Source organism: Pezoporus wallicus, unplaced genomic scaffold (genome assembly GCF_028554395.1).
Source record: "Pezoporus wallicus isolate ANWC-B61680 ecotype Strahan unplaced genomic scaffold, APGP_CSIRO_Pwel_v1 contig_5787, whole genome shotgun sequence".
Lineage (NCBI taxonomy): Eukaryota > Metazoa > Chordata > Aves > Psittaciformes > Psittacidae > Pezoporus > Pezoporus wallicus.
The window spans coordinates 740,640-759,938 of NW_026637253.1; the positions used below are offsets into that span (position 1 = coordinate 740,640).

The following is a 19,299-nucleotide window of genomic DNA, read 5'->3' on the forward strand; positions in this document are numbered from 1 at the left end:
TGCATTTCAGCTCAGAGCAAAATTTCATAGTTCAGCTGCAGATAGTCAGGGGTGGGAACAGTAAGGGACTGTACACGGCACCAACACAAGTATCATTGCTCTACTCACAGACAAATCAAGTACTAAGGAGAATGCGGGTCATTACAGAGCTAAAGCAGCCTTTTCAGCTTCATCGCTTTTTGGTGTTTTTGGTAGATGCATATCCACACATTTTTCTCCCATAGGCGTCTCTAGCTAGCATCCAAAGCTCTCTCTCTGCCCCAAATTCCTATTCATGTCCAGAGGAATTCTACATGCAGAGAACTGGCAGGGCTAAGCCTGAATTTTTTATTTTTTTTTTTTAAAGATCTATTTATGCTACTGTTTTTTTTGTTGTTATTGAGAATGTACATGATAGAAACACTGTTTACAAAAAATATATCTTCTTTTCTTTAGAAAGTTTTAGTTCTGATAAATAGCAAATTAAGTTTACAGATCTGCAACTGGCATACCTTGACAACTACAATCTACTAGACTGAAAAAAGTTGGAATGGCAGTGAGAGACTGAATTGAGATGAAAACCAAAATGGTCACATTTGCATGAAGGATATGTTAGAATTTAGTTAATGCTGAAACAAAACATACTGTTTGCAATCTCTTCTGATTTGTGACGATAGCACACTACCTTGGTAAGTGGACGTGTATATACTTTCAGCATATAAATAAAATATGAAAATGCTCCATTACTGAATCAAAGTATCAGAAGTGCTCTATTCACTCAATTCTAGAGAATAAAAAGTTGTAACATCACAGAAACAAAAATATGACATAGCATGCAGTCACAATAGCAAGCACAGGGAGGAAAAATATTCAGAAAATATACTTATATGCATATTATGCAAATATATTTTACATTAACATACAATGTTATAAGAATGTTAAATTATGTGAATGCATGTTTAAAAAAGGCTACAGCTAGGTGGTTTCATGTCAAAGTAGCAAATAACCTGAGACATCTATGCTTTCACTGGAATAACAATCTTTAAATCTACAACAGATGTAGAACACATTGACAGAAGTTGAATTCTCAGCTAAATTATACTAAAAATGTGCTGTTCTCTTTCAAAATGACATGGCAGCTGGAACCAGTCCAAGGGAAGGGAAATGTGCTGTACATTTACAGTACTTACAAAAGATTCATTTCACTGTTGATGGACACTTACAATGCTTGTTTGAAATATTATGAATGTGTGTTTGTCTCCAAAGACCTAGAGCAACACTCCCATGATCACCTTGCTTACTACAGAAGAGAAAGCAAGAGATCATTAAAAACAACGTCCATTCAGGAGTGGGGAAAAAAGTATGACATATATAAACCCAAGAAATTTTAGCAAAGAAAAATAAATTTGGCTCAGTGAAATCATAGTTGATGGATCTGCAGTATAAATGACTTACTTTAAACTTACCAGTGTAACTCTAGTGCTTTACGATTAGTGTGTATGGCAGCATTTACAAACAATGTTACTCAGTACTGACTTTATACATGTTTACAGCTGTTTGAAAATTTCTATGACAATCAAAGTCTTGTAGGGATAATATACAACACTTACTTTCTCAAGGCTTGCTGTTTTGACAACACCTGCCTTTTGATTTAAAAAGTTCCTCTGTCCATAACCTCAGAAACAACGTGTACATGTGTGTGTGCATACATATACATTTGCTTTGCAGTATGTGCTTTTAAGTACACACAATTCTTTGCTACATGTATTCACACATACATGAGTATGGTCTATAAGTTCATATATATATATTTATGTATAAATATATATATAAACTGTGCAAGCAAGTAGTATTTCTCTGGTTACAATTGAAGTCCTTTAAAAAAGTTCAGTCACTCAGTTAACATAGTATAGCCAGTAAATTAGGTTGAAAAGAGAAAATGTGAACGGAAAAACCATTCTTGACCATCTGTCGATGGCATTCACATCTGTTAGATCAGGGATTTTTATTTTCAATTGTGAAGACCTCCTTCGTAAATGGCCCCTCCTGCTGTGGGGGCCTGGTCTTTCTGACGAACGTCTCCCAAGGCTTTCGCGATGTGAGCTTTGTTTTCTGTACTGTATTCCTGAGTTGTCAAAGGATATCGTTGAATTTCGGGCTTCCGTAACACTGGTGGTGACCTCGTTGCTTGCCACCTCGTTGTGAATTTCTAGCGATGTTAGCAGAATGTTTCCATGGGTGTCCACCTAGGGGGCAAAACCAGAAATATAAATTGCTTCAAAAGACTTGACATTTATCAGCAGAATGTGGGTGTATTTAAATCTCCAAACCCATACATATTTTAAGAAAGTGTGTATTCATTTTAAGCATGTGATAATCTTAGGAAAAAAAAAAAGGGTAATACTCATATGCCTTAAATACTTTTACAAACAGGCATATCATCATACTACCAATCTCCAGTACAAACTGCATTTGGCAAAAATAATCGTTTCCCTCTCCCTCTAAACCAGATGCGTTTTAAAGGGTGGTGTAGTTCAGTGAAATCTCCACATTGCTGGCAATGGGGGAAAAGGGATGGATTCTGCCTCTGCTATAGCAGAAAATTAAATTAAACTGGACTACCTTTTTTCTATCTGTGATTTAAAACCAGCTGGAAAAAGTGCCTGTGAAGCTTGCTAAAATCACAAGAACAGTTCTGATCTGCTGCACTCTTTGCATTTTGCATAGAGTTTATTTGCAAGTTTTCTCTTCAACTTTTCCTTGCATGGTCATTTGCACAGTTTTCCAATCATGGCAATGCTTAACTGTAGGGTTTTACCTCTTGGGTAAGTGATCTTAAAGTCCAGTGAACTTAGACGTAGAAGAAATCTGCTGAACTGAGAAAATAGGTGGCACTCTTCCCTTCCACCTCCATATCCAACAGGCAGTGAGCACAGCGTTGAGCACAGGTGAGCAATGTGATACCATTTTTAGTAATTAAGAGGAAGGTTGTGATCATTCATAGCCTCCAGACCCCCTGAGCAGCAATAACGAAAGAGTTGCACAGAGTTGGGTTTGGCTCTTTCATTCCAGAAAAACCTTCAGTTCCCATCAGTGGCACTAACAGGAAGTCTCAAATTAAGCTGTCTTAGTCAGTATTTGGTAGCTACAGTGGTGAGGCATCACGACCCCTTGTGCCCCGTGCCCTGAATGCTGGAGGAAGGGGGGAGAACACAGCTGATGCTGGGATCAACTTCAACTTTCTTGCTAGTTTTTAGAAAAGGAAAATGACAGATGAAGGTAAAATACTCTGTGCTGGGTATTTTCAGCCAGTTAATGCATGTGTGACTGTTCATGTGAACTCACTTCCCTATGTCAGACACAGTGAATCATGCCATAGAGCATAATTTCCAGTTTTACATATATAATTTATCATCCAGAATTCACCCTGTAATTAATATGTATTTCTAATCTGCCACATGATCTAGCTGTGTTAAATGCAGCAGTCAAATATATTCATCCTAGCAGCATCTGTTTAAAAGTGGTTCATAAAACACACTGTTGTCATAGCCTTTTGAAGCTTGTACAGTCATCTGATAACACATCTTCTGCAAGCTTTGTGTGGTGCATTAAAAATATGTGTGGCTGTGGCTGTCCATATGCATTTAGCTTTTTTTCAATCCTGTTAAAATTTTGTAACGTGTATATTTCTTTCATTAAGTATTGAAGCTACAGCTTATCTTTTCTCAGAGAAAACAATTATGATAGTTCATCAGTAATGCTTTGCCAAGCTTCTTGCAAATGGAAAAGGAATATAAAATGCTATGACTGACATACAGGCAAGTAGGGAAAAAATGTCCTAAGGTGTCCAACAAATCCTGCAGTTGTAGGCAACAACAGCACATTATGCTGATTAGTGCCTATAAATAAAAATAAACAATGTGAACCAAAATAATGGGGTGGAGAAGTGATTAAGAAGAATTTATTTTCCTCATGGCAGAAACCCATTGGGTGCAAAAGTACAAGCCTGAGGTTTGTAGAAATGAGTTCATGCTGTTGAGCAGTATCTGTGACCAGGGAATACACACAGCTGTAAAATACAGCCATGAATAGCATCACTACTGATGGTGGTCTCTGAAAGGAATAGATTCAGATTTCTCTGTTTTGTTGGTTGGTTGTTGGTTTTGCTGTTTCGTTTGGGTTTATTTCCACAAAGATTACAAATTATGATCAGGATTTGTGACAGCATTGTGTAAAATATCTCCATAATCTGCATTTTTCATATGAACCTTAAAACTAAATCTGTCATCCAGACCCCACAGCATCACATGTCGTGTCCTTTCCCATCTCCTCCCACACTTTTGAGTAATATCTTTCAGCTTACTAACAATGCCCCAGCAGAGGCTGTTTTGCTGGGCTCCATCCTGACAGCACTGCCTTGTCTTTGCAGGTTTCTACTCCCTTTCCTTCCACCACCACAGGTGTCAGCTGCCCTTTCCCTCAGGGCTTCCAAATTCTGCCTGCCACCTACATATATACAGACATTAGCCCATCCATGGGTACTTTGTCCTTCTACACTGAGCCTGGATTTTTGTTAAGTGAGGTGTTGGCTGAAAGCTTGTATTCTGGAGGGTACACTTATATATTCTGGCTTCTCCTGCCCAAGGAATTAATTTTATTCCATTTATTTCATTACACTTCATAGCCGCCTTCATTTTTGTCTGTCAACCTTACATGCCATCCTAACATGGCTTCTGCCTTTGATCTCCCAATGATGTGGCCACTTGTCACCGCTTGTGACTGCACTTATAAATCAAACTAGAAAAGTTGTAAAAAATGTTGCAACATTTGTGTAAATGCTTTGTCTGAAAATGCCATTATATCCTATGAAGTTGCATGACAGCATGTATTCCCTAAATATCGCAAGTGAAACATATTTGGAGACATACTTCTGAAATGAATCTCCTTGTTAATAGAGCAACAGACTTGCATGTCAAATACAAGGAACGAGCAGATGGAGAGAAGAAGGGGTCTGCAAAAACTGAATTCAGGCTTCTGGTCCACATATACTCTTGAGATCCATTCTTAAAAATTATATTGATACCTTCAGTGGTTTTAGATAAACTACCTAAACATTCAACCACATTAGAGCAATATATGATAATGCTTTGTGACAATCTTAAGGTGATGTTGTGAAGTATGAATACTTAATGTATGCAAAATGTTAAAAAGTATGCACAAAAGCATGACTTCTGAATGGTCTAAGCAACAATTTAAATGACTTTGACAAATGTACACAAGCTCTCTCAGTGAATGAAGAAGCAAACCAATAATGGTAGGGTATCCTGTGCAAGTCAACTCATGTTTGCCTGAATATAGAGGTAAGGCAAAATCCTCCATGAGTGAACATGAATGTTGCTCAGTGGCTCCCGGGAAAATATTACAGATACAGATTGAGATAAGTAGCTAAACAGATTAGCCATGGATACACATGATGAACAAGGCCAATGTTTTTGTTGAAACTTTTGTTTTGCTCCTTATGAGCCTTAGAATAAAATTTCATCACCTAGCTCAAAAATGTCCTTGTCTGTGCACTGGAAATTACCCCAAAAATGTTAATGGTAGGCTTTGCTCTCAAACATTGCTTATAAATTGGAGAGATGACTTTGTAGATTTGAATGATTTCCTCTCAAACCTTACCACCCTTATTTAACTTAAACATTTCTCCTTTTTGCCTTCTCTGCAAACCCTGTGCCTCCATGCTTCTTGTATTCTCCTTTCTGCCCACTCTGGTTCCACCTGAAGCCATTCATTCCCATTTTCTCACTGTGGTCCCCACTGCTGGTACTCCCATCTTCTCTTCAACACAAGCCAGGGCTGATTGCTTCCAAGGAGTGTTACCCCGTGAGGTCATCAAAGCAGAGAGAAACAGCTGAGTACCAATTCATAATTCCCTGCTGAAGCATTATGGATCCAAATGTGCAAAACTGATGCTTACATTTCAGAATCCATTTTAATCAAACCCCATCCTTCCCACCTCTGAACAACAGCTCCTGCACTAGGGTGAAGTGACTGAATCTCACATACTCTGGAGGCTGAGAAGCATGAAATGCTGTGAGATGTTTCAGGCACAGAAGAATAGATTAACTTTTGAAAGTTCACCATTTCTGAACTACACGTATTACAGTACAAATAAAAAAATCTGAAGACACTAGCAGCCTAATATCATCACACAAATATTACCATAACTTACATAACTGAAGTCAGAAACAGGAGAAATAACATAAAGTTCACAAAGAACCTCTGATACTTGCTCTTGGAGGAACACCATGTCACCAGCTAATTTGTATGTTGTGGGTATGAAAGTCTAAACTTTTACACTTGAAAAGTCCTAAATCTACTTCTCAATTTGAAACAAGATACTGACTCATTTAGATGTTAAGTATTATACTTTTAGAGAAATGAAAGACAAGATCTGCTATAGAATACCTTTCCTCAATTAAGATTTCTGGAAAACCTCAGCTTCAATGCCAGTGAGAGAACACTTTACTAGGGTCAGGAAACTACCATAAGGCTTGATTTACTATTAGGTAATGTCTGAATTATTTCAGGTTCATTTAGTTTTCTGATTAATATTCCATAAATTTTAAGGAGTACTTTACAATTAAATCTTTTTCCTCGTAAGTCTTTCACTACACTACACAAAAAAGAAAAATAAGCAGCATTTTTCTCAAACCCCATAGGTATGTTTAGGAGTTCATAAATCCCAAATTTTTAAATACCATGTCAACACTTTCCATCATATGAAGCAATATAAATGCAAATAGCGGGTTTAAATAACAGCATGAAAAGCTGTCTCTGTAGTTAGTCTTGCATTATTTTACATCAAAATTACTATTCAAGTACATTATCCCACGAAATGGATCTCCCCTTAAAATCATAATAAAATGGAAATTATTTTTAGTGTAAATTATAATCTAGACTCCATCTCCCTGATTCTCACCTTACCTGCCCTGGTGCAAGCGTCTACAGTTTTGTAAGGGGTAAACTACCTCATAGCAGTTTCTATCTTCTTTACTTACGTATATAATTGGCTTTCCAACTTGTAGAACAGTATGCGATTGAGCCTTAAGTGTTATCTGTGCTTAAAACAAAACTATCTGACCACATTATACCTTGGATATTTTAGAAATAATTTAAAACTGAAAACACGAGAATCATTGCATTGAGTGTTCTTCCTGTGTCTAAAAGTTGATACTTCTCTCACTACTGTTTTAATATGTTTTTATTAATTAATAAGCAGAAAAAAAAAGATTGAAAGAGAGCATTGTGTTCTATCAGCCTAGGAGATAAGCCCAGGGTAGCCAGCAGAACTGGGAAGATGGAAAGATCTTGAAAAACAAGGCAAGTATGAAGAAGAAAAATAATTAGGAACTCCCATATTAATATCACAGTCCACCAAGTAAGAATTAACATTGAAGTATGTGAATAGAGAAAAAATAAATAAATAAATGCATGGTCCTGTGTTTCACATTGTCTGGATTCTTACAGTCTCTAGGCTGTACAATGGATTGCACATACAATCCTTCTTATTGTCTCTGGATTTACGCCATTCATACTAGGGCAAAGTGGCTGCAGAAAAAAATTAGTACATGCATGAGTCCACCAGCACATGCTCAGCATCCTCATCATAAGCGCTACAGGACAAGAGTTCTTCCCACAAGAACTGCGCTCATCACCCTTGATGGATATTTTTCGAAACTTGGCACCTACTCACTGTGCTCATGTTTCAGAAATATCCCCCTGTTCAAAACAGCACCAAAAAAAGTACCCAGGAAAGATGAAGATGCACAAGAGAATACTGCCAGTTTTGCTATTCTCATATTGCCCAATTTAAACTGAGTGGTAATTCTGCCACAGCAGCCAAGATGTTCATTCTCAGAATAAAATCCCACTTGTGAGAAGGGTTGCTACAATTAACAGTTCCTTAAAAGCACTAAGTAGATGTAAGTGGCCTGAGCCTCTATTCTCAGCAATGCCTGGTGGGAAGCTGCCGCCTTGGCCAACAGCGGGGGTTTGAGCCGGGAATCTCCAGCGCTATAAAAAACATGTAGTGACTGCCTGAAGAGAAGGGCCTTTTTATAAAGGGTTATGCATTATTTTTGTTCAAAGGAAGCTGTTCCCACATGTCTGACAGCCACGGGGGGTTGAAGCTTGAATGAGCTTGTGCGATAGTTACCCTCCTGATTTGATACCCTGGGGCTGAACTTTTGGTCCCACCAAACTGGAAACGTAAATTGCCACAGCTTGAACTAAGAAGCAATATTTTTAGCAGGGGACTGTGAGGAAATCATAACCTCTGTGGACTGGCCCAGAAGGAGCTATGTCCAAAACACATGCTCACCAGCTGATTATGCCAGTAGCCTCTATCACAAGAGTGAACAACAAGATTGCCTTAGAGCTCTCTCATGCTGATTTAGTTGCAAATTAGGCTGTATCTGAGCCTTATTTAAAATAAACAATTCATGTAGCAAAACTGAAACTGCACAGAGAGCTACAAATGAAGCCTGAATCTGCCAATGGGAACAGGAGAAACAGAATTGTTCTGTAATGATGGTGATCATTTTCCAGGGAAAACATTTTTACAGGCCACCTATTCTTTTGTGACAGCTTTACCACAAACAGAGGATTTTAGGCACTGATACCATATGCAGAAGAAATATTTTATGAAAAATCAAGACTCAGTTCTTCCTTTATCCTACGGTTTGTCCTGATATATGAAGCAGAGTATCAGAGTATGAGAGAGTTTTTAATACAAAACTGGTACATGTATGAAAATTGGTTATACACCAAAAAAATAAAAGGATCATCCTTTGTTTGCCTCCAGAAACTATGGTTTACTGGGATAGGCTGGAAAAGTTCAGTGAGGAATACTATTTACAGTGCATTATCTGAAACTAAATGTGATGCAGAGGTAGTCAAAAGAAAGAGAGAGCTAAATGTGACATTTTCTTTGTAGTCAGCTGCTGATCCACAAATGAGTCATTTGTAAAGCCTTGCTCAGGTTTCATCTTATCACCAGTTCTGAATCTTCTGAAACCATTCCAAGAGGTTCATTTTAGTCAGATGTGCCTCAGTCATCATGCCACCTTCAACAGTGCTACATGGGAGAATACAGGAGAGAGTTTTTCTCTCCCCACTGCTTTTCTTTGTCACCTCTGCAATGTGAGGACACTGCATGTGCCGTTTCCATGCTGTGAGGACTCTTTCCCTTATGCCTGGAGCTAATGGGCTCATTGGCTTTATCATTTGGGCAGAGCTGGACAGAAAGCCGTAACTGGAGCAGTGAAGCCAATCAGCAGCAGCAGCAGCAGCAGCTGGTGGTGGAGCATTCCTCAACACAGCAAGCCTCAGTGGCAGTGGATCAGTAATAACTCAGAGTGAAGTGCCTAAAAGCTTGGCACTGGAGAGGCATGTTCATAGCAGCAGCAGCAACAAGGAGATGGTTGTACCAGTTTTGGCTTTTCAAACCCATAGCCTCTGATGCGGGACAATGCAAATGCATGTGATAGGAAGCAGAGTTACTGAGCATCAACTGTCTGTTTGCAATTATCAAATAAAACACAAACATATCCACATCTGTGGATTCTGTGGCCTAGCACATCTTTGTTACTAAGATTCTCCTGCTCTACAACCAAATAAGACTAAGAAAGTGTAAAAAGCTTTTGCTACTACAGAAACAGTATTTATAACCAAGCCTGCTAGCTTGTATTCCAGACTTCAGTCCTCTCTGACATGCAAAAAGTGAACTACAATACCAGTATCCATGCTGGTTCTACTAGTTTCCATGAACTAAAATCCTCCTGTGCGAAAATAATGTGGCATTTTCCCTCATCCTTCTCTTGCTGCCTTTGCTTGAGAGACAGACACTGCCTCAGCAGTACTCCCAGTCTCTTATACTGCAAGAGCAATGCTTGAACTCAGGGCCTGCGCATAAGGCAGTATGCTGTGCTGCCTCCCAACGCAAACAAGTGATTTCCACAGCACTGCTGCCCCTCTTGACTCAGGTCGGACTTGATACAGCACAGTTCACAGTTCTATCACAACACCCACAAGTTACAGCAGCTGATGTGGACAACAAATGGTCTAATGTTTATTTATTTATTTGGTTTAGTCTGTTTTTTTTTGCTAGTGCCCTGAGCTAGCACCCTCAATCAGTGACAGGCAGACCATGCACATATTTCATATACAAAAAAATCAGTTACTAAAACAAAACAGCAACACAAATCAACCCAAAATGGTAGTCTTCAAGACAGACTAAAAATAATGCCTTCTTCCAGTTTTATATTCGAACCCTTTTCAATCTTCTTTCTAGCACAGCACATTTTGATAGTCATCAAATAGTGCTGATGATAGCTGCAGAGGAGGCTGCCTGGTTTTAGGCATTCTCCCTTTCTTTCAAAATGCTGGTCAGCTGCAGATCATGTGAGATTTAAAATATTTCCCAGGATTAGAAGTCTTCCTGTTCTGAATGGATAAACACTCCATGAAAGCCCGAAACCTCACCGAAATCACGAAAACTATAATTTTCTTGAACTTGTGCAAAACTGTCTTCATGGCTCTAAGCATTCCTTGCTATGCAGTGTGCCCTCCCTCCAGTTTATGAGCCTCTCCCAGGACATTCAGCCCCTGAGTCCAAACTCTAAAACAAGAAGCAAAACTGCCAACCAGCCATTATTTCCATCAGACTCAATGATCTTCAAGGGCACCAAAGGAGAGGTTGGAAGTTAATGCCTCTTTGCTGCCTTGAAGAGGTCAGAGCAAACCTTGCAGAGCTTTCAAATATTGTCTTCCAGGGCAAGTATGTTAAAAACTGTGGCATGACCACCTCTCCTGCTGTATTTAAGGGTATCTGTACAGAATAGTGGACATAGAATCACAGAATCATAGAATGGTTTGGGTTGGAAAGGACCTTAAGATCATCTAGCTCCAACACCCCTGCCATCTGCAGGGACGCCTCACCCTAGACCATGTCACAGAAGGCTTTGTCCAACCTGGCCTTGAACGCTGCCAGGGATGGAATATTTATCATTTTCTTTGGGCAACCTCTTCCAGTGCCTTACCATGGGAACCATTTTCCTGCATCAGGGCTGTGGTGTCTGGAAGCCCTGATAAACTCTGTCCAATGTAGATCTGCTAGATGGATTTTCCCTGAGCTGCTCATCCTGAAAGCAATGGGACCTCTTACGTGCTTTGATAAATTCCTTCTGCTTTGCATTAGACAGGCTTTCTAAAATGAGAAATTCAGATTTAACATCCTACATCCACTGAATCTACATTTTCTATGGTTTTTTTTCAAAGGAAGATTTCTGATCAGCTGTACCTAATGTTCCTGCCTTTTCCTGTTGTATGCTGGCACTGCTTCTCTGAAAGCACTGAATCCAGTAACAGCAATGAAGCTGTATTGACTTCACCAGCTGAGGCCTGGAGACAAAATGTTTTCTATACAGAATGGTATCATACCTCTTTATTTATCCTATGTCATCTAAACAGCACATATTCATAGTCAGTATGAATACATACATTGCCACAAAGCATACAGAGTTCCCTTTCACAGCTGGGACTCCAAGGCAAACAAGTAACAAACTCTTCTTCCAGCTCTGGTGTGCTGAATCTCTTTCCTAATTTGTTTCATGTATGGTTGATATTAAAACAGCAGAAAAATCAGAACAGTCCATGGTATTTGCTTAGGATAGTACAGAAAGAAAAGATTGTTAAGGGCTGCAACTCAGAAGTGATCAAAAAAAGGTTGATATATGGTACTATCAAATCTGGGATATAAAAATGGCATGATCTATGTATGAAACTCTATTTTTTTATGTTAAGATACTTATACTTCTTTTAACAATATAGACCAATTGATCTTAAGATGGAAAAACAGTCAGGCATAGGGTGCTGTTGGACCCGTTAACAAGACTTGCACTGAATTATGTAAATCATTTAAATGGACAAGATTGACCAGATGGTTTCCATTGGGAGAACTGAACATCAGTGCATACATCTGCATTACACTCTTGTAGCTAAAATCTTCTCAATTTCTTTCAAATCTCTTAATTCTCTTGATACTCTTTTTTTTTTCCCCATCTGCTTTTTTTATTATTATGACTATTTATTTTTCAAGGAAAGGGAATTCATTCTTCTTGCTAGCTTAGTCCTAAGCAGTGCTACCAACTGTGATGAGAATTTGGTTTCATAATACAGTGGACAAAATGAGTTTATCGATTAAAAAATTCCACAGATATGAATGTCAATAATTTGGTGCAGCTCTGCACTACATTTACTATAGCAGACAGAATCATTAGGATCAAAACATACAGCTTGAAACTACTTTTATGATACTGGTATTTTATAAACAATTAGTAGTTCTTTCACTGTGAACTCTTCTAATTTATAGGTCATATTAAAACCAATCTTACTCAATGCAACTGAATGAAGAAACCCCCCTGGAAGCATTTTAGCCAAAAAAAAAAGAAACCCCCATGTTCTATTCAAACTGACATGGTTTGCTAATATCATATAATGTTAAATACCTTGAATGTCTCTTCCAAAGGGAAAAAAAAGGGCATTCATTGGATGAAGTAATACTCTAGGCAAGGGCAGAGGCTTGAATGTAATCAGCACAGACCATGCTAATATTTGCTTCAAAAGTAAACCCAAAAGTTTCTCTAGGAATCATAATTTTCTGCTGGTCTTAAACAGCAGCACATGACAATGCCACACACTGTGTTTCAGCTATGCTGGCCAATTAATTAGCATGGCAGAACTAATCCTTTATCTGTTCTCTCCCGTTCTAAATGTGTCTGCTGTAATTGAAGTGAGAAAAAGTATGCTCAGATCCTGGGTTGCCTTATGTATATACTTAAACAAAATCACAGCTAAATTATATTGGATTTAGAAAAATAAATGCCTTTGTGGATCTGAGCCTTTATATTCAAGCTAGCTGCACTCCCATTGTTTTCTTCTTCTTACAATTACTTGTCATACTCCTTCGATTTCTGTATGCCTAAAAATATATTCTTCTGAGTAGGTTCTTGAATATAAAAATGCCCAAGTTTGTCCACAAAAAGATGATGTGGTTGGTGATGTTTTTACACAAGCTTTTTTTGTTTCAAACAGATACTTTTGTAATAAAAGAATAGAGAGCACATATATATAGATTAAAGAATCTTACCCGGTTGCCTTCAAACTTTGAGCGATCGTTGTTTGCCTTTGCTGTTTTTTCTGCAAGTTTTTTCTGCCTTTGTGGGCCTTTTCCAAAGAAAATGTAGTTGACAAAGGCGTATTCAAGTAAGGCCAAGAAGACAAATACAAAGCAGCCCATGAGATACATGTCGATGGCTTTAACATATGGAATTTTAGGCAAAGTCTCTCGCAGATGAGTGTTGATTGTTGTCATAGTCAGCACAGTTGTAATTCCTACACAAAGAAAAAGAGCACATATCTTACAACTCCAGGCACACCACGTTTCAATTTTATTTTCCCTTTTGGCAAATCTGCCTTGTCAGTGTGAAGAAGCTTAAAAATTTCTCAAAGATATCTCACTGGTGACATCACTGCAAATCAAAGCAAAATGAAAGCTTGATGCATTATTATTTTGTTACAGTATTTTCTTCACATGATTGGGGGAACAGCTACCAAGGGGTCTGGCACCACTGCTATGAGTTAATGTAGGTTCATGGAAGCCAATGTAGCTGTACTGGTGATCCATTCCTCAGAGATCAGACCAAACTGATATGCAACAGAATGAGTGTTCATATAGATGGTGAAAGACTCTTCCCATGCAGTTTTAAATTTCAGCAGTTAAAACAGCTGGTTGAAGTTAGTCCTGTAGCAAATGTTGAGAGACAGGCACCCTTCTTGAGCAGTTCATCCCACCTATTTTAGACACCTATTTCAAGGAAAGGTCAATATAGAAGAGAGACTTGGAGATGACTAGTTTAGAGCAGTACTCTAATTTTTACATAGAAAGAAGTGAGATGAGCAGTGAGAGGCAGACAGGTATGTGGATTTGTGCAATGAAAAAGCTAAGGGGGGAGAGCAGCATTTTTATGGTGATTGACTGAACACTAGTAAAGTACCTAGAAAAATCTATAAGGTATGTCAAACCCTCATTTATTTACCTAAGGATGGACATAGCAACTGAAAATATATTACGGAGCACTGTTTTGAAAAGCTGGTAAGAAAAGCAAATTTACTATCAGTCTGCTTGAATTCACAATAAACTACATGGTCTGTATCTCCGCTGGAAATTTTATGGGAACTATAAATCACAAGTGGCTGAAAACAATGATTCATAGAATAAGTCTACATTGCAAGGCAAGACATTCTAATAGGTCCCCTCCATTGCTGTTTTCTCTGATTTCATAATTATACCATCAGTTTGTAAGTAGTCACTAAATTGCAGGCAGTACAAAAATAAAGGACAAAAGAAAATTGCTGCCATATTATAAAGCACAGCTTCTTTTATCTGAAGAAACAGAAACAAAGACAATATAACTCAAAATCAAGCTGTCAGTGTAAACAGTGTCACTCCAGGGAACTGCAGTAGTAGCCTATAAGGTTCTGTAACAGATATCTTGTATATTTAGTAGGTCAGTGTCATGCGGTTTTTCAGTGCTTTTCCCCTAAAGTGTGAAACAAGTGTGTGTTGATGTCAGATGTTTGGAGATCCAGAAGATTAAGCACACTGAATAGAAAGGTGGCTATCACTAACCACAAAGAAAGACATCCCATGGGAAACCCTGGCATCCTGCACGCAAATGCCCTTCCGACAATCAATAATTTATTTTAAAGCACAGCTGGAGAAGTAGCTGACACTCACCTGTTATATAGAAACAGGATAATCTTGTGATTACAGCTGTTCCCAAGTGCGAGAACTCTCAAGGTTATTTTTCCCCTCACTCAAAAGACCGAATTTTGGAAATTTCTAGGACTAACTAGCAAAACCTCAGTACTGAGCAGAACTGATGGGTTTGAATATTTCTTCTGAGAACAGCCCTGTATCAGCCCCTGTCTGCAGCTGTCCGTAGTACAGAGTCTCTGCAATGAGCTGGTGTTTGCTCCATGCATGGATTCCTCCATTGAGGCAACTACTGGGTTCAGTGCAAGCTGGAGCACAGGTGGCATGTGCAGCAAAGGAAAAGGGATAGGCACAAAATGTAGAAGTGAATCAACTAGAATTAGGATGTTGTAGAGAACACAGGCCTCCTGTATGGGTTAAGTAAAAGTTTGTCTCTGCATCCCTAAGAATTGCACAAAGAATCCTTCCTCTAACAAATACTCAGACCAGCAGGCCTTACCCTCCTTTGTACTGCACTTTTCAGTCAGATACATAACTCTAAAGGTGCTATAGTGCCTTTAAACTTTGCTACCATTTCAGATCAGCTTCTGACTCATAAGAGGGGCTACACAAAGGAACATAGGATTAGACCCATGATACTGAACTTTATTATACAAGCATCACAGACGTTATCACCAAGGCACTAATTGTTTTCTCAGAAGAATCTATGAGATGTATTTTTGTCCTGTCAAAAGGACTATCAATTTGTAATAGAACATCTGGGCTCCTGGGCTTGCCTTCAATGTTCTCTCTGACTTTTATTCTAATATTTGTGTTATCACAGTACAGCACTTGATAAACTTGTGTTACAGAGAAATAGACCACATGAGACAGTCCTGTTAAATAACAAAAAACATGTGAATCCATCATAGAAGGGGAAAGAATATCACTAGATCTGGTAACTTTGTCTAACCATCTATTCTCTTTAGTCCTGGCTGGTATGTAAAATTAGATGCTGACTGATATGTTTGAAGTTCTCCCTTCACTCAATCATGTCTCCCGGGTGGATCTTCGAAATGCAGTAGCTAATTTCTGAATACGTCACAGCTGTTTGGACTCTACGTTCCACCTCCTGTTCAGCTACTACTTATCTGCAACCTGCTGAACATGCACTAGCTGCTCAGTGGCAATGCCAGATTGTGTCATACCCGTATGTACCAGCTAATCTACAGTATCTGTACAATTACTGTACAGAAACTGCAGTTAATCTACAGTATCTCCAGTTACCCAAGTTCAGGTGCTAGTAAGACAATATTGCACAAATGTATAGCTGTGGCTGACCAGCCTTCTTTAGCATGTGGAATCTTGGGAGGTACAGGGTACAGAGGTAGGGAATCATACGGACATGGGTTGCAGTCCCGGTTTGCTGTAGTACATATCATAAAAATAAGAGAACTAGGGAATATGTTCGTGTTTGAAGAAGGGAAGAGATTACAGCAGGAAGTTATACAGAATAGTCTTAGAGACAGGTTTAGGGTAGGAAGGTATCTGCTATTGGGAAGCACAGAGTTGAAGTCAGGATTCAAGATGAGATGATAGGCAGCCGTAGCCATAAGGATTTATGGCTCCATTTCATCTTCCTTGTCCATAACTATCTGTGACTATGATTCTGTAATAGATGAAGTATTTCCTGTGAAATATTTTCATAGAATCATAGAATGTTTTGGGTTGGAAGGAATCTTAAAGATCACCTACTTCGAACCCACCTGCCATGGGCAAGTACACTTTCCATTAGACCAGGTTGCTCAAAGCCCCATCCAACACCCCAAAAACTTTTTCCTCAGGGCTGCTCTCAATCCATTCCCTACCCAGACTGTATTTGTGCTTGGGATTGCCCCACCCAGGTGCAGGACCTTGCAGTTGGCCTTATTGAATTTCATGAGGTTCGCACAGGCCCACCACTTGAGCCTGTCAAGGTCCTTCTGGATGGCATTCCTTCCCTCCAGGGTGTCTACTGCACTGCATCATTCTGAAGCCACCTTCTGTTATCTAAAGGATATTTTGATCTCAATAGGTCTTGGACAGGGATCACCAACATGTGCCAAATCTAGTATTTTCTGCCATGAGTTAAACAACACTTTAAACTGCACTTAAAATGCACTTAGAACACTGTGCATTTTGAGGGTTAAGCAGGATGTAATGGCCTGTAGCTGATGTGCCCCTGTGCTCTGAACTAGTACATGGTTCTTGAGACCTGTTCCTGCCACTGTCAGTTAAAGTCCCAGAACCTCAGGAGGAGGCCTGGAGCTATACTTATCTTCCCACAGTAAACTGGATTAAAAGCCCACACTCAAGAACTTGGAGTATGATTCTGAAGCTGGTCTCCTTTCTGAAGCTACTGACAACATTAACTTTGATAAGAACAAGGGCTAAGATCTGTATGAGCGGCTCATGTTGAGATTTAGTGGTAGCTATATTCTTGCATGAAGGGGAAACCTTATTGCTTTTGAGGCAATACTGAATGGTGTGATTTTGATGGAAATTTAGGGTTATCAAAATACTGACATCACATTGCAGTCTTTTAATGACCTCCAAAGGCTACATTTAGTCTGAAATTTTAATGCCCCATTCATTCTTAGCACATACCAAGGGCAACTCTTGCTGCTGATGCATCATAATTGATCCAGAATGACACCCATGATAAAATGGTAATCAGTATGGAGGGCATGTAGGTTTGAAGAATAAAGTATCCAATATTTCTCTTCAACCTGAAGCTCAGTGAGAGTCTTGGGTAGGCACCTGAGGAAAGGGAGGGGAAAACAATGTTATTTATACTGAAGAGAAGACACTTGCAGATATTTGTCTTCAGTTTCTGTTGAAACTAAAGCACACACGTTTTATGGGGTAATATGACATCTGCACAACGGTAGGGAAAATGCTTTCACTAGATTACTGGTTGGTATTATAGGAAACTGTGCAGTGAATATGATGATGTGCAAACAATTTGTATTTGAGAAGCAAAGAGAGAAAAATGGTAAATTATTCTAGATTATTAAACAGATGGGTGAGCACCAGTTAGTTTTTAAAACCAGATGCTTAGGTCTCCAAGTAAAATGATTATTCAAATATTCAGTTTTATGTATAGTATTTATATTGAGGTTAATAATGTGCATAGTTATTTATTTACAGGGAAGAGCTGTTCATGAGATGGTACTTCTTAATTACATTTGAACTATGAGAAACATTCTACCTGTGGTGTCAAAAACAAATTGCAATGAATCCCGGTAAAGAAATGCCTCTAACAGACAGACCAGATCCTCTAACTCAATTAGGACAGGACAGAATATTTCTTCCAAAAATATTTTAAGCAAAAAAGGATTATTTTATATGTGTGTGTACATGCATACAGTATATATATATATTCATGAATCGTTACAACTGGAACACATAAATAATGAAAAAAATTAAGAACTTCAATTTTAGTGTTTTAAAAAAATTATTTAACTTCAAATTGGTGTGTTTCAAAATCAGTGTTAATCTTAACTGAATGTATTTTATATATTTAGAAATCTCAAACGGTTTAAAAAAAATTGTGCCTTTTTTCACCAAAGAGGATTAAGTCTGAGTACAGCTGTACAGGAAAAATGTAGTCATTCTCACAACATTAGCTCTATGATTTCAGTGTTTGCTTTACTAGTCTTACATATGATACTTTTAATAGCTCATCTAAAAGCTCTAGTTAAATCAACATCCTAAAAAACATTTCTGCACATATTGAGGACGCATATATATATTAGACTACATCTCACCCATTCTAATGCAAATACGTGCAAAATATGAGAGATTACATGTAGAAACATTAAAATCTTCCCTTAAATTATGTTTATATGTTTGCATATAAGCATTAGAAATTACATTTGCCCATATACACAAGAATGATGGATTTCCTGAGACAGAAAGTGAAAGAAGGAATAGAAAACTGCAGATTTCTCTTCATCACATTCTTGATAGTTCAGTATACTTTGAGTCATATGACAGAAAAAAATTCTACACCATTTCCAGGAATCAGAAGCGTCCAGGCAGTATCAAGCTGTATGCAACTATCCTTAATTGTTTTATCAAAAAATCTCAGAAGAACTACCATTGGAAGAAGAAATATCTGGTAGCTATATTTGTTTGCTGTGATTACTTCAATCAGTAGTAATTTTTTTTTCCAGGCTGAAATGCCTTCTACTTTCACTAAAAGATGAATCTTGGTGGAATCATACTGATTTATTTTATCATGAAAATCAGACCCGGGTTTTCTGCTGTCTAAAGCAGTAAGTATAATTTTTAGCAAAGAAACATTTAAGCTTTAGTTTGCTTAGCATCTTCGTTTTCCAATGAACAATGCTTCATTTCAAAAGACCAATTCTCTCTTTTAAACTATGCCTTGTTTTTTGTTAGAAAAGCTTAACTTTTCCATGGAGCTTCTTATGAAATGGCTTCTGAGCCCGTGTGTC

At 38.3% G+C, this 19,299-nt stretch overlaps 1 protein-coding gene across 1 annotated transcript in view; it reads right to left on the bottom strand.

Annotated features, from left to right (window-relative positions):
• Positions 1 to 1,650: 1,650 nt before the first annotated feature.
• The window catches only part of GABRB3 (gamma-aminobutyric acid type A receptor subunit beta3), a 112,514-nt gene continuing 94,865 nt past the window's right edge, over positions 1,651 to 19,299 (bottom strand). The window contains exons 7-9 of the mRNA XM_057404469.1: positions 17,444 to 17,596; positions 13,190 to 13,434; positions 1,651 to 2,225 (exon numbers count right to left, since the gene is read on the bottom strand). Coding sequence (XP_057260452.1) covers positions 1,875 to 2,225; positions 13,190 to 13,434; positions 17,444 to 17,596 — 749 coding nt within the window. The 3' untranslated portion in view covers positions 1,651 to 1,874. The remainder of the gene's footprint in view (positions 2,226 to 13,189; positions 13,435 to 17,443; positions 17,597 to 19,299) is intronic.